The sequence below is a fragment of the Drosophila eugracilis genome, unplaced genomic scaffold (genome assembly GCF_018153835.1).
Source record: "Drosophila eugracilis isolate 14026-0451.02 unplaced genomic scaffold, ASM1815383v1 contig_2154, whole genome shotgun sequence".
NCBI classification, from domain to species: Eukaryota; Metazoa; Arthropoda; class Insecta; order Diptera; family Drosophilidae; genus Drosophila; species Drosophila eugracilis.
In genome coordinates, this window is record NW_024573038.1 from 12883146 (window position 1) to 12898716 (window position 15571).

The 15571-nt window shown below is 41.9% G+C and overlaps 1 protein-coding gene and 1 long non-coding RNA gene across 2 annotated transcripts in view; one reads left to right on the forward strand and one right to left on the reverse strand.

Moving 5' to 3' along the window:
- Window positions 1-531: 531 nt before the first annotated feature.
- The window catches only part of LOC108118202, a 143968-nt gene continuing 128928 nt past the window's right edge, over window positions 532-15571 (reverse strand). Inside the window, exon 3 of the long non-coding RNA XR_001772920.2 lies at window positions 532-1804. This is a non-coding gene — a long non-coding RNA (uncharacterized LOC108118202). The remainder of the gene's footprint in view (window positions 1805-15571) is intronic.
- Window positions 7762-13893, forward strand: LOC108118201 (toll-like receptor 6). The gene has a single exon (XM_017230762.2). It carries the CDS (start codon window positions 8906-8908, stop codon window positions 13466-13468), a length of 4563 nt encoding a protein of 1520 aa, XP_017086251.1. The 5' UTR covers window positions 7762-8905; the 3' UTR covers window positions 13469-13893.

Below are 15571 nucleotides of genomic sequence, written 5' to 3' on the forward strand. Positions count from 1 at the left end.
CGCGTAGTTCTTGTTCTATTCGTCGCATCAGGTCATACTGTACCTTTTTGGAAAGCTTATTTCACGCGCTAACAGGTGCTTGATTGTCTTTTCTGTCTTTTCTTTTAAGTCGTTCCTGAGTTAAAGCGCCGCTATCATGGAGCAAAATAAAGAGAAAATACGGCATATTTTACAGTACTACAACGATAAAGGCAAAAATGCATCTCAAGCCGCCAATAAAATTTGTGGAGTTTATGGACCCGATACAGTTTCCATTTCCACCGCACAACGATGGTATCAACGTTTTCGTTCTGGAGTAAAGGTGGTCGAAGATTCGCCACGCTCCGAGTTTTTTGCCAATAAGGAAGCGAGCTTCTATGAGAGGGGCATTATGAAGTTGGCAACTCGTTGGGAACGCGTCATCGAACCAAACGGCGCATATTTGAATTGAATCGCATTATTGTAACCAATTTTATACCGCAAGACTTTTTTTGACAACCTAATATTACATAAAAATATGCCTTTAAATCAAAACTTTAGTTTTCTTATTATCAGTTGCATTTTTTTTTCACCAAACCAATCTCATCTTGCCTACCTCAACATCATCATGTCACCCATAAAGCTAACAGCCATATCTTTGGTCATCAGCAACGAAACTGCGTTACCTTTAACATCCAAGCCATATAAAGTGTTTTCACCAATAAAAACAAACCCGAACCCAAACAAGGCCTTAATGACCTGGACGTTAAGATAGCTCCCACATAAAAGAGAACGATATGAAAACAAAAACTTGCAACAGATGAAATTGCCAATAAATATGAAAGAATTTCGAAAACATGTGCGCAATCTGAAGGGGGGAAGAAAATGCCAGAGGAAAAACAACAAAAATGCCGACATTGACACCGAAAAATTGTTTAGCGGAAAGTAAGTCACAGGGAAAAGCCCCCAAAAACCAAGGAATATAGGAAAAAAACACCGAAGAATGGCAAAGGAAAACTGCGAAAAAACATGGAGAAGAAGCGTCGGCTTTAATTTTATTTTTATTTACCTAAAAAGCTTCTAAAAATATAACAAAACGAAGTCCGCTAATGATTAGCCATCAATTAATTAAAATTTATTTTAGTTTAAGCCATCAAAAAACAAAACAAAAAAAAAGGCACACAAATTGGAGTTCCAAAAAATGTGTCACCCACGCACCAAGAGAAATGGGAGAGGAAGAAAGTTAGGGACAGAGATAGAGAGAGAGAGTGCGAGAAAATTTCCCCCGAATGACCCAGTGAGGAAAATGAGAGCGAAAACCCCAAAGAGCTGAGAGAGAAAGTGGTGAGTTTTGAAGTCTGCAAAGTGGCCAAGAAAATTCACCACAAGTAACAGCTGTCGTTGTTCTCTCGAAAACAGAAACACACAGCCACACACAAACACACAGCCACACACAAACACACACACACACACAGATGCTTTGGAAAAATAAGGAAAAACATTGAAAGGACTGCCACAGTTTTGCTCGCTCTCCTTGCAACATATCATGCAGTGCATTGCATTGTCTCGACTGACTTCACTTTTGAGGGTTTCCTTCGATGCCTGAAAACGGTTTTCGTATTTCCAATATATCCAACAGTCTTCCCCCTTTGTCTTAGTTCCAATTTAATGAGTTTTCCTTCTTTCGGTGTGAAGTCCTGCGGCGCTCCTCCAGTCAAATTCCTGCTGCGCCTAATGGCATTATGGTAGCTGTCATACTCGCACCTTTCATTTCAAACTCCAGCCAAACCGAACTGAAATCGCCTCGATTCGAGTCACACTTCACGGCTGCTGGACAGGACATGCACTGGAAGAAACAAGGTTAGGTTATTAACTTTGAGTTTGTTTAATGAAAAGGAAGCAGGGATTTATTAGTTTCTAAATCTAAATCTGTAGTTCCTAGTCTTTTCTCTCTGTGCACGACCGAAGGACTCACACAGAGGACAGCAAGGAGTCCAACAATGCCAGAGTGCCGTCTTGATTGACAGTTAAATGTCAAGCTAAACAGTGTGAAATCTCTAGGATTGAGGACAAAGGCAGCACTGATTGCTAGGCGCATTGCCAAATGCCTTCGTATTGTTTTCCCACACCACCCTCCCCCCCTACCCCTACCCACTAGCTCATAGCCTTTTGTTTCGATCGCAATTTTCACCAACGAAGCTGGAAAAAAGAAATCAACCAAAAAGGTGCAGTTGCCTATACTATATAACCATATAGCCCTGCCATAAAAAAGAAACCAACTGGCCAACAAGCAAAGTTAGATTGAATCGTTAGGAAATTGACACTTTCACTTCGTACCAATCGAGGGGTGCAAGTTCTGGAAATTTATGAAATTTGAGAAGCCTCCTCTCACTCTTATGAAGAAAACGCCACCCGAGAAGTGTTCCCTTCGACAACGAAAATTGCTGCTTGATTTGTGGAGCAGGATAACGAGGGTTTCAGCGGGGAAATGTAAAATTGAAATTAGGGAGGGGAATGCTTTGACAGCGGGCACAGACCAAAAGTCAGACTTAAAAAAGAAAAACTCCAGGGAACGCGAAGCGGAAATGAGAAGATTATAGAGGTCTGCAGAGGTTGTTGAATTTCACTTTCAATTGTTTAAAAAAGCGATCCAAGGGAGTCTTTAAGGATATTAGAAATCTAACAGTATGGAATTTGTCATTGGATCTGGATTTATAGGTTTTTGGGAAGATTTCAGACGAGGTCTTAAGGTATTATCTATGAGAGACTTTGCTTTGATGGTTAAGTTAAGATTTAAAGGAAGATTAAAGAAGTTGATAAGTTTCTTAATATTATTATTCCTAAACTAGCAGCTTAACTATCATGTATGTGTCCTTTAACTTTAACATGAACTTTACTTAAACCTTTACCTTACTTTAAACCTTATCCCGCCCATTTATCTTGACCTTCCAGCCAAACCATTGCACTTTTCTCCCAGGCCTAGAACATCTTTTTTATCCCCACCGATCGCTGAAGTTGTTTTCCCACCATTAATCTAAGATATGGGTTAATCCAACTTCCGTTTTGGAATGCAAAAACGAAACATTGCTAATCCTAAAGTTCTCGACTGCATCTCGAGAGTTAACCATCTCATCTTCATCAGCTTAGCTTGCCATTTCTTTTTGTCCCTGCAAATCCACAAGCCACTTTGTTGGGTAAACAGAGGCAAATTCTCAACACTTTTATCTGAGATTGAAGGGGACATAAACATCCTTTTGAGAAGCTGGCCCATTCACGTACGTATCTCTTGGAATCGCCGTCATCTCGATGGAGATATTATCAAATTCCATATTCCCACCCCGCCTACACCGCCCACGAAGTAAGCTAGAACTCAATGCAAAATCCAATAGTCATGCACACATACAATCCGCAATTGAAGAAGATTGAGCAGATTGAGGAATTGAAAGGAGAAAGGAGAATGGAGACTCCAAGGTAAACACTTGCGGATGCTCGGGATTAGTTGTGGTGCTCGAATGGTGGTCCTCACTTCGCCAGTGTCCTTCGGTATTTGCTTTAAAAGGGACATTTTACAGCCATTGGCAATTCATCTTGTCCTTTCTTGTCCTCAAGAAAGGAAATAAAAAATTTGTTTGTCAGCTTGCCATAGCGCTGATTCCCAAATGTCTTTATGAGCCTTGTGCATTGTCCTTTTTTCCTTTTACTTTTCTTTTATTTTTCCCATTGGAGCGGAAGCAGGAAGTACTAACATATAGGTAAATGTCAAGTCAGCCCAGTTTCTGGCTGCATTTTTCTCTTTCTTTGATTGTTTACATTTTGGCGTATTTTGACAACTAAATTGGTGGCCAAAGGACTTCATCTTATTTTCCCCACCCAAGTAGAGCCACCCAGCCTCTCGTTCGTTCTCTTTGCTTCCTATAAATTAAATGTCAACCGCCACCCGCTTTTCCGATTTTCCGATTTTGGTCACATGTTCGATTTCCGGCTGCCACCTTTTCATAACCCACAGAACTGTGGCCAGGAGACTACTTTTATGTGAACCGAACCGACCGACTTGAGTTTGAGGCGAACTGAGGCGCACTGGATGTGGACCGTCTCGAAGGTCGACCGGGCAATTACTTGGCTAAAATGCTCTGAGACCCAAACTGCTGCAATTCTAGCAACCAGCAACCAGCATCGCATTTCCTTCACGCTTTTCCTACAATTTTGATTCGTCCTTGGCTTGTGCAATTTTCTTTTGGTCACAACTGTCATTATGGACTTTGGTCAGGGCGGCTACATACAAGATTTGTTGCAATTTATTTGCCAAGGTGCCTGGGGAGATGAAACCGCAGCCTCCTTCTGGGCTCTCGGCATGTGGAAAGATAAAAATTCGGTTTCTTGAGGAATTTTTGTATATTAAATATTATTTATCTCAGTTTTGTTGTTTTTACTGAGTTCTGAGAAGCTTTTCGATGGAGTTTCTTTTTGATTAAAAGGTTTAAATTTGATTAGTTTAAAAAAGAGAGTTAGTAGGTTAAATTGAATTAGTTGGGGTTTGGCTGTGTGTGGTTTAAGATAGCTTGGCCACTTCTTAGTTTGGCAATTTACAGCTTCAGATTATTGTCTTTCAGTTTAATATTTCAATCTAAATTAACTTAAGCTTTCTTTTACTCAAAATCCTTATCGGAATGTTCTTCTTTATATAACAAAATAAAAATAATTTAATAAAGAACTTAAGCTGTTTTCTTACTGATTCCGAGATGACAATCAAATCGCTTTGCCTGAAATCTTTTTACTGAAAAGAAAAAAACGAAAAAACCTTGACAGCTACAACTTGATTTGTGTCAGCTCAATGTCTTTATATATTCCATTAGATACATTTTTTTTAGAAGTGTATTTAGAGATTAGAGTATCCTACACCCCCCCATTTACTCCACCCACTTACGCCCCCCCCAAATGACAGACACTTTTTATGCTGTCGGTTACGGATACCCGGACTACTAGTTGGACAGATAGCCTAGGAAAATTTTTAGCTTTAGTTTGCTGCTAATGAGCAATTCATGTCAATTGCTAATTAGTGCGCTGAAGATTTCTATCCGCCTGTCTGAGCTGCCTCACTGACTGACTTATCCAGCTCTAAGGCTATCTCAGGCTATCTCAGCTATCTGAGCTGTGCGGCCATTTTTATGGCCCAAAGAAGCTTCGAGACACAATGGCCAAGAAATTAGCAAACCCATGGCAAGATAAGTCAATTAGGTTTGGCTTTATAGCTGCTGCTAGTGAAAACAAAAGGAGCAGAAAATGGCAGGCGAAGGCCGGCCCAAGTCGAAGGAAAAACCAAATCAAATAAAATGAGGCCAAAATAAAGGCAACAATTAATAAACGCAAACAGAGTGAAAGAGAAACGACAAACGAGGACGAGCCAAAAGCTGGCTGGGAAAGGATGGTGGAATCGGTGATTCCAATGTTTGGTGTGGCGGGTGTGGGTAGGTATCAGTAGGATAGCACAGACAGTGGGTGGTTGGCTGTTTGCCTGTGACGTGTATGGGCAATTTAAGCTGGCATTGGACAAGCAACTGACAGTAGCGAGCCGAGTGCGAGATGCTCTTGTTACCGAGTCCTGTGGCCCCAAGAGACGCAATTGTTACATTTAATTGTGATTTTTGTGGGGGGTACAACACCCCTCCCACCCACTCCCACTCTCATGGGGATACAGTGAAAATAAATCATTTTCATATGCTGATTCTACGTTTTCCCTTTTTATGACTCAAAATTTCTCAGTTTTTAAGGCATTTTTTCCGGGAAGCATGGGAAGCATGCAGACATGCCTTATAAACTTCATAGAAAAGAATTAAAACTTTCTTTCAGTGCACCCGTAAAGCTGCTTGGGTGCCATAAAATATGCAACCTTTCTTACTAGCTCTATCCATCCTGCCTCTCTCTGAGTGAAAGTAATCCGAAATGCTGTCATTAGGCCGAGTCCCCAGCACAGAGCCACAATTAAGATTGACTTGGAAGCCGTCCAGACGTCAGGCTAATACCATGGCAAGGACACATTCACTACTATAACCAGCAAACCAATCCAATCTTCACTCCGAGAGTTATGGCTTTGTCGAAAAGTGGACTCCGATTCAGCGCTCTCTGAGCTTGTCCCTCCCCTCCCAGCCGCTGGTTTTATCTCGTGGGTCATTTCTCATAATTTTCCACAGCTCGAGAATTATTGCAAAAGTTAATATTAATGACGTTGATGAAAATCTTGTCATTCGTGTTACCAAAAAAAAAGAAAGCGAAAAGAGACCTTCGTTATGGGGCACATAAATAAAGGAGCTGCGACCAGGAGGACCACGGACAAAAGCCAGAAGCGTTCACCAAATTGATAACCACCGAAAAAAAGAATAAGAGACCGTAGAAGAAATATTCCTCCTTGGTTGCATGTGCCACCATACAAAGGAAAGCGGGCCACAAAAACCTCGTCCTTGCCGCCATTTACATTTGAAAGAGCCTGCGAAGGCCTGAAGGTGAGGAAAATAAAGGGTACACTGAAAGGAAAATTCCCTAAAAAAAAGAAGAAAGCTTTGAAAAGAGCAAAGAAACTTGCCATAGAAAAAAGAATATATTCTATATTTTTTTAGAATTTTTTTTAGCTTTCAAAAAGTGCAAAAAGTTAATCCTAAAACTAGAAACTTTCTCTCCGTGCAGGAGGCTTATTAGACTTGGCTGCTGTTCTTGGCTGCTGCCTCTGCTGCTGGTGATATAATTTTAATAACTTACATAATATATTCTTTTGTGTGGCCAAGCCACATAATTGTTAGAAACATTAGGCAAATCATTAGCCCAACACGAAAAGTGGGCGCTGGCGGAGGGGCGTTCTGTTAGCTGACGCAATTTGGCTGAAATGTTTTTGTGTGTTTGCTTTTAGTGGCGACAAAAATATCTTTACCCACATCATATACCCAGGGATATGGGAAAACTTTCAAAGCCAACACAACTAAGGAAAATTATCCCCCCCGATAAAGTGTCCTGGGCAGCTGCTTTTTTCTTGGAAATTAGTCATGAAAGACGTTGAGTTTATCAAGGTTATCAGGCGGTGTGTAAACGCTTTTGAATTTCTTGCCAGTGATCCATCAATATTTTTCTCTTAACAAAAAAACAAAATTAAACCATCAAAATAGGGCAAGGATAGAGGTTAAGAAAATGTGGAACAATAAGGGTTATATCTTTTAAATAACCCTTGAAAGTTGTGATTGATGTTTTGATTTACTTTTGGGAATTATTTCTTGATGCTTAATGGGAGATCAGTTAAGATTTTTATTACCAAAAATTGATCAAAAAGATAGCTTAAGTTGTTAAGTAAACTTTAAAGTAACAAATAGTAGTAAAAACAAAGATAGTAAGTTCTTAAAGATTTCTTAAAAAGCTAAAGATTTCATTATTTTTTGATATTTTGATACATAATCTATACTAAAAACCTGCACTAGCCATCCTGCTGAAGTCCAACCCTAACCTTTGGCAACTTTTTGAATTTCAAACCAAAGAATCCCCCACAAATCCCCACAAAAATAGCGCCCAACCAAGCCCCATAATCATTATCATTAACCTGATGGGGAAGACAGTTTTTTGTGCTGTTTTCCTCGGCGGAAAAAGAAGTCATGAAACCACAGGAATTGCTACATGAGGCGCAAACAAAACAGTTTAATTAAAATTATTATTGTAATTTAATGGAATGTGAGGAATTATTATTTTTATATGGTCCCAGAGAACGAACACAAACCAGGAGCAAAAACAAGCCAAAGGACCTTCACACACACACATGCACATGGCATATAAAAATAAATTACGTTTGTATGAAGATTGGCGCTGGCCCATGCACATCATATATTTTCATTATCAAAACAGAGACAGAGCCGAAGTCGCCGGTTGGCAGCAGGGGGTAAGGGGATATATCTCCGAATCGGCGGCGGCAAAAAAAAATAAAGGATATACGAAAAAATAGAAAAAAAAACCTAAAGAAAAATACGAACGAACGCCAGCTGTTTGATGCGATTAGAATGGAGAGAATGAAAAACAACATTTTCCAGCATCCGTTTACAGGGCAGAGCGAATTTCCCTTTAGTCATGCTAAAAGTCATGCTCTCTGTCTCTCTGAGAACTTCCCGCCTTTGCAGAGCCTTTCGGCATTTGCCATCTCTCCTCTTCGTTCGTTTTCACAGCTCAGCTCGGCTAGACTTCGGCTTTTTGGTTTTTCGGGATTTCGAGCTCGTGTACGACTCTCTATTTAAAAGAGAAGTTGCGCACGTTGCGGCAGTCAGTCGAAAATCAGCCAACGTGCGCGTTACATTACGAAACGGAAAATAACGACGCTGCACCATACTCGAGTTTGCCACAAACACACAGACGCAGACACACTCGTACACACACACACACTGGCCCATGGAAAAGTGGGTTCAATCGAAAATAAAACAACAAGAAAAGAAGAAGTGATAATAGAATTCGCGCCCGCAGCTAAATTGAAATTAATCAAAGGTTCCTACAAGACGCGACGTGTAATAAAAAGTAAAACCTTCGGAAAGCTAAAATATTTGAAAATTGGAAAAATATATATAAAAAAAAAATATATAGAGAGAAAAACCCAAGGAAAAAAACACCGCAAAGTGCTAGAAAATGTGCCGGGTGTAAGAGAGTTTCGAAAGAAAACACGAAGAGCATAATTAACTGAAGAATCGGGGGGGATATATATAAAAAAAAAAGAAAAGAAAATCTGGCTTGAAGTAGAGGGAGCACAAAAGCCGAAAATATGTGCGCAGACTTTCCTTTGGCCAGCCATTGGAATTGATTTTCTTTTTCGTTTCTTTCCCCAAAACAAAAAAAAAAAAAATAAACCCCCGGTGTGATAACTATCCCTCCACCTCCTCCTCCACCCCTCAATCTTTTTCTGGTGCCTCCACGAGAACAAAAATAAAACGCCAAAATGATCTACTACTATATGCTTGTACTTCTGCTGCCCGTTGTCCTGGCCCAGGATCAGCAACAACATACCACAGAATCCCTGTCGACAAAGCACCAGAAACAGCAGCTATCCCATTCGAATGCGATAATGGGTGAGGCCGGTGTCTCCAACTCACAGCTGATGCAGCCCTCGAGTCCGGCGAGAACTCTGCGTCCTTTGACCGCAGGCGGTGATGGTGACCCATCGCTGTACGATGCACCCGATGATTGCCATTTTATGCCAGCCGCTGGCCTGGATCAGCCAGAGATTGCCTTAACCTGCAACCTGAGAACCGTGAACAGTGAATTCGACACTACGAACTTTAGTGTTATTCCTGCCGAGCACACGGTCGCCCTGCACATTTTGTGCAATGATGAAATCATGGCCAAAAGTCGCTTGGAGGCTCAATCCTTTGCCCATTTGGCCAGGCTCCAGCAACTGTCCATACAATATTGCAAACTGGGACGATTGGGTCGTCAGGTTTTGGATGGTCTGGAGCAGCTGAGGAATCTGACTTTGAGGACCCACAACATCCTGTGGCCTGCCTTGAATTTTGAAATAGAAGCAGATGCCTTCTCGGTTACCCGCAGACTGGAGCGACTGGACTTGAGTTCGAATAACATCTGGTCTCTGCCCGATAATATATTCTGCACTCTGTCAGAGCTGTCTGCCCTGAATATGAGTGAGAATCGCCTGCAGGATGTCAACGAGCTGGGCTTCCGGGATCGAAGCAAGGAGCCAGGAGTCAGTGGTTCTACCGAATCTACTTCCACAACCGAAACGGCCAAGAAAACCAGCAGTTCCAGCAGCACTAGCAGCTGTTCCCTGGATTTGGAATATCTGGATGTGAGCCACAATGATTTTGTGGTCCTGCCAGCCAATGGTTTTGGCACTCTAAGGAGGCTGCGAGTCCTGTCGGTGAACAACAATGGCATCTCCATGATTGCTGACAAGGCTCTCAGTGGTCTAAAGAACCTGCAGGTTCTCAATCTGAGTTCCAATAAAATTGTTGCCCTGCCCACAGAGCTGTTTGCCGAGCAAGCCAAGGTTATCCAAGAGGTTTATCTGCAAAATAACTCCATAAGTGTCCTGAATCCTCAACTCTTTTCGAATCTGGATCAGCTACAGGCTCTGGATCTGTCCATGAACCAAATAACCTCCACCTGGATCGATAAGAACACCTTTGTGGGTCTGATTCGTTTGGTCCTCCTAAATTTGTCACACAACAAGTTGACCAAATTGGAACCAGAAATCTTCAGCGATTTGTATACCCTGCAGATTCTGAATCTGCGTCATAATCAGCTGGAGAATATAGCAGCCGATACTTTTGCGCCAATGAATAATCTTCATACGTTGCTGCTGTCCCACAACAAACTGAAGTATCTGGATGCATATGCTCTGAATGGATTGTATGTCCTGTCGCTACTTTCGCTGGACAATAATGCCTTGATTGGCGTACATCCGGATGCCTTCCGTAACTGCAGTGCCCTGCATGACCTTAATTTGAATGGTAATCAGTTGAAGACGATTCCGTTGGCCCTGAGGAATATGCGTCATCTGAGGACGGTGGATTTGGGCGAGAATATGATTACCATGATGGAGGATAGTGCATTCAAGGGTCTGGGAAATCTTTATGGTCTTCGTTTGATTGGCAACTATCTGGAGAATATTACGATGCATACTTTTAGGGATCTGCCTAGTTTGCAAATTCTGAATTTGGCCAGAAATCGCATTGCAGTTGTAGAACCAGGAGCCTTCGAGATGACCTCTAGCATCCAAGCTGTTCGTTTGGATGGCAATGAGTTGAGTGACATCAATGGACTTTTTAGCAATATGCCCTCACTTCTATGGCTGAATATCTCCGATAATCGTCTGGAATCCTTTGATTATGGTCATGTTCCATCTACTCTGCAATGGCTGGATCTGCACAAGAATCGTTTGGGTTCTTTGTCGAATAGATTTGGCTTGGATGCTGAGCTGAGACTGCAAACTCTGGATGTGAGCTTCAACCAACTTCAGCGCATTGGACCAAATTCCATACCAAACTCCATAGAGCTGTTGTTCCTGAATGATAACCTGATAACCACCGTGGATCCAGATACTTTTATGCATAAAACCAATTTGACGAGAGTGGATCTCTATGCCAATCAAATAACTACACTGGATATCAAGTCCTTGAGGATTCTGCCTGTTTGGGAACATCGGGCATTGCCAGAGTTTTATATCGGTGGAAATCCCTTTACCTGCGACTGCAACATCGATTGGCTGCAAAAGATTAACCACATAACATCTAGGCAATATCCCAGGATTATGGATCTGGAGACCATATACTGCAAGTTGCTGAACAACAGGGAGAGGGCCTACATTCCTTTGATCGAAGCTGAGCCCAAGCACTTTCTGTGCACCTATAAAACCCATTGTTTTGCCGTTTGTCATTGCTGTGAGTTCGATGCCTGTGACTGTGAGATGACCTGCCCCACGAACTGCACCTGTTTCCATGACCAAACCTGGTCCACCAATATTGTCGAGTGCTCGGGAGCTGCTTATTCGGAGATGCCGCGACGTGTACCCATGGACACCACTGAGTTGTATATCGATGGGAATAACTTTGTAGAGCTGGCAGGACATTCGTTCTTGGGTCGCAAGAATCTGGCTGTTTTGTATGCCAACAACTCGAATGTGGCCCATATATATAATACCACGTTTAGTGGCCTGAAACGCCTGTTGATACTGCACCTGGAGGATAATCATATAATCAGTTTGGAGGGCAACGAATTCCATAACCTAGAGAATCTACGAGAGCTCTATCTGCAATCCAATAGGATAGCCAGCATAGCCAATGGAAGTTTTCAAATGCTGAGAAAGTTGGAAGTCCTGCGACTGGATGGCAATCGTTTGATGCACTTTGAGGTATGGCAGCTGAGTGCTAATCCCTATCTGGTGGAAATCAGTTTGGCTGACAACCAATGGAGCTGTGAGTGTGGTTACTTGGCAAGGTTCAGGAACTACCTGGGTCAAAGTTCAGAGAAGATTATCGATGCATCACGTGTTAGCTGTATCTACAATAATGCCACTAGTGTTTTGAGAGAGAAAAATGGTACTAAATGTACTTTACGTGATGGCGTGGCCCACTATATGCACACCAATGAGATCGAGGGACTGCTTCCTTTGCTCCTGGTTGCCACCTGTGCCTTTATCGCCTTCTTTGGCCTGATTTTCGGTCTCTTCTGCTATCGTCATGAGCTGAAAATGTGGGCTCATTCCACCAATTGCCTGATGAACTTCTGCTACAAGTCACCGCGTTTTGTGGACCAACTGGACAAGGAGCGACCCAACGATGCCTATTTCGCTTATAGCCTGCAAGATGAGCACTTTGTCAACCAAATTCTGGCCCAAACTCTAGAGAATGACATTGGCTATAGACTGTGCCTGCACTATAGGGATGTGAACATCAATGCCTATATCACAGATGCCCTGATAGAGGCCGCCGAAAGTGCCAAACAGTTTGTGTTGGTGCTGTCCAAGAATTTCCTGTACAACGAATGGAGTCGCTTCGAGTACAAGAGTGCCCTGCACGAGCTGGTGAAGCGTAGGAAACGGGTGGTGTTCATCCTGTATGGAGATCTGCCTCAACGTGATATCGACATGGATATGCGGCATTATCTGAGGACGAGCACCTGCATCGAATGGGATGACAAGAAGTTCTGGCAAAAGCTGCGACTGGCATTGCCCCTGCCAAATGGTCGGGGTAATAACAATAAGCGTGTGGTATCCGGTTGTCTATCGGCCCGTACACCATCGGTGAATATGTACGCCACGAGTCATGAGTATCAGGCTGGGAATGGTGGGGTTATACCGCCACCCAGTGCCCATTATGCCGACTGTGGCAGCAACAATTATGCCACAATCAACGAATGTGGTGCCACTGGCGGTGGTGGGCGAGGATATAAACCCATACCGACTTCAGCATCAGCGGCAGCTGCAGCTTGTAAATTCAACACCATGAATCAGTTGTCCAAGAAACAGCAACGTGATCTCAGTGGCATTGGAATGGCCAAGACTTTGGAGCACCAGCATCATCATCATAACCATCAGGCCAATCGTAGGAGTCAACATGAGTACGCTGTCCCCACTTATTTGGCAAGTGCTCCGGCCTACGACAGTGTGGATTATGCCAAGCAGCAAATTCGGAATAATGCCAACTGCGAGTGCGTTAATCTGGGCACTGGTAAGAGGACTCAAGTTAAGAATCCCGTCTCGGGTTTGCCCTCTAGCTTCAGTTCGAACTTTGTGCCGCCACCCGGAGGTGCCTCGTATAATTGCAAAAAGTCTTGCAATTGCATTGGCGATGAGGATTTGCTATGCAGCTGCGGTGGAGGCGGTGGTGTCAATCTACTGGAAAGTGGCACCCAGAGCAGTGTTACCATGAGCAGCAGCAGCAATAATAGCCGCCAGCCAGAACTCACCCATTATGAGTCAAATTTGAGCCTGAATGATGACGATGAGGATGAGGATCAGGATCAGCAGAAGAACTTGTGGGCGTAACGGGGTTAAGTTTTTTGGGGGGGGGAAGCAAAAAACAACAACAACAGCAGGAGACAAACTGCGTAACCAGTGAATTTATAAAAACTTAAAGAAAACTCTAAAACTAAAACTTAAACTTAAACTATAAATTTAAAAAGGAAAGAAAAATATAAGAAAAGTGGCAGACAGTTAGCATACTTTTTGGGATGGTTCAAACAGACTGATACTTTTAGTTCTTTAAATAAATTAAAACTTATAATACCCTGTAAATAGAGCCAGGAATTAAAATGAGATTTCAATAATTTAACAACCATTGTAAAAAAAATGACACACAAAAAACGGTTTTTATCTAAGGGCCTGTACATAATTATAAATATAATAAAAATATTTAATTTATTTAATATTACATAGCTAACAAGAATATAAGAAAAAAAACAATGTTGAATAAAAATAAACTTATGAGAAACAAAAAAGAAAACTATGAAAAGAATTCCAATCATTTTCCACTTTCCCCTAGACTGTCCCCACACCAACACCAACATCATCATCATCATCATCAGATAGCCAGGAAAATTAATTAGCATGTAAGGAAATTGTACGATAAACATCAAACAATGCCATTGGTAAATATGCAAAAGGCTAGCAAGGATACAGAGCAGAAATTCGCACTCACAGAAAGCGTGAAAAATGCAGCAAACAATAAAAAGTCGTAATAATAACAGCGATGAAAACTCACACAAACACACACACACACACAGAGAAAATATATACGCGTAATAATAATATTAATAGCTGACACTCAACGAATTGAAAATAAAATTATAGTAAATCATAACCCCCCCTCTCTCACTCCCTCTCTCTCTGTCACACACACCCCCACACTTTTGCAATTATACAAATATATATATATATATATATTCAGCCCTGGAAATGCGATAATGATGAGCTGCCGTTGATAACAATTAAGCTCCCAAACGAAAACCGATCGGAAAATATGAATAAAAACGCATTGCAGTTTCGGGCTTAATGGTCTCACATTTTTATACCCGTTACTCGTAGAGTAAAAGGGTATACTAGATTCGTTGAAAAGTATGTAACAGATAGAAGGAAGCTTTTGCGACCCTATAAAGTATATATATTCTTGATCAGGATCAATAGCGAAGTCGATTGAGCCATGTCCGTCTGTCCGTCCGTCCGTCCGTCCGTCCGTCCGTCCGTCCGTCCGTCCGTCCGTCCGTATGAACGCTGAGATCTCAGGAACTATAGCAGATACAAAGCTGAGATTAAGCATGAAGATTCTTGAGGTCCCGGGACAGCGCAAGTTTATTACAGCATCCTGCCACGCCCACTCTAACGCCCACAAATCGCAAAAAACTAAAATTGCTGAAATCTCAGGAACTATTGCAGATAGAAAATTGAAATTCAGAGAGTATAATCTTTAGATGACAGCGCATCTTATAGTGCTGCTACTATCCGGCCACACCCACCCATACGCCCACAAGGCTCAAAAGACGGTTTTCGGATTTTCTAGAAAAGCTGATATCTCGGTAACTATAAGAGATAGAAAGTTCGGATCCAGCATGTAGGTTTCTATGATGCTCCCAATGGGAATTGTTTTTTTCCGATCACGCCACGCCCACTCTAACGCCCACAAAACCCGAAAAACCAAAAATGCAAATATCTCGAAAACTATAAAAGCTACACAATTTTGCTTAGGAACACGTATTTAGGAGATGCCTCTGGAACTTGCCACGAAGTTGCATCTGGCCACGCCCACTCTAACGCCCACAAACCGCGGAAAACTGTGGAGTCTATAATATTATTATGAATGCCTTCGTTTGACCTTGTGTAACTTATTTCTGTTAATATCTATCGATTTACAAAAGATTTTTCAAATCGGAACATTATTTCGCTATTTATAAAGAAATTAAGTTATAAGGCCTCACATGGGCAGTGACGTCACTATAAGCATACTCAACATACTTTCTCTGACAATAGGTGGCGCCTTGTGAATTTCCACTAGCAAAATTAATATTTTAAAATTGTGTAAAACAGTAACGGGTATCTTATAGTCGCGGCACTCGACTATAGCGTTTCCTCTTGTTTCATTTTCATTCTTTATTT

Coding starts and splice junctions, on each gene's coding strand:
- LOC108118201 (XM_017230762.2), top strand. CDS start 8,906: ATGATCTACTACTATATGCTTGTACTTCTGCTGCCCGTTGTCCTGGCC.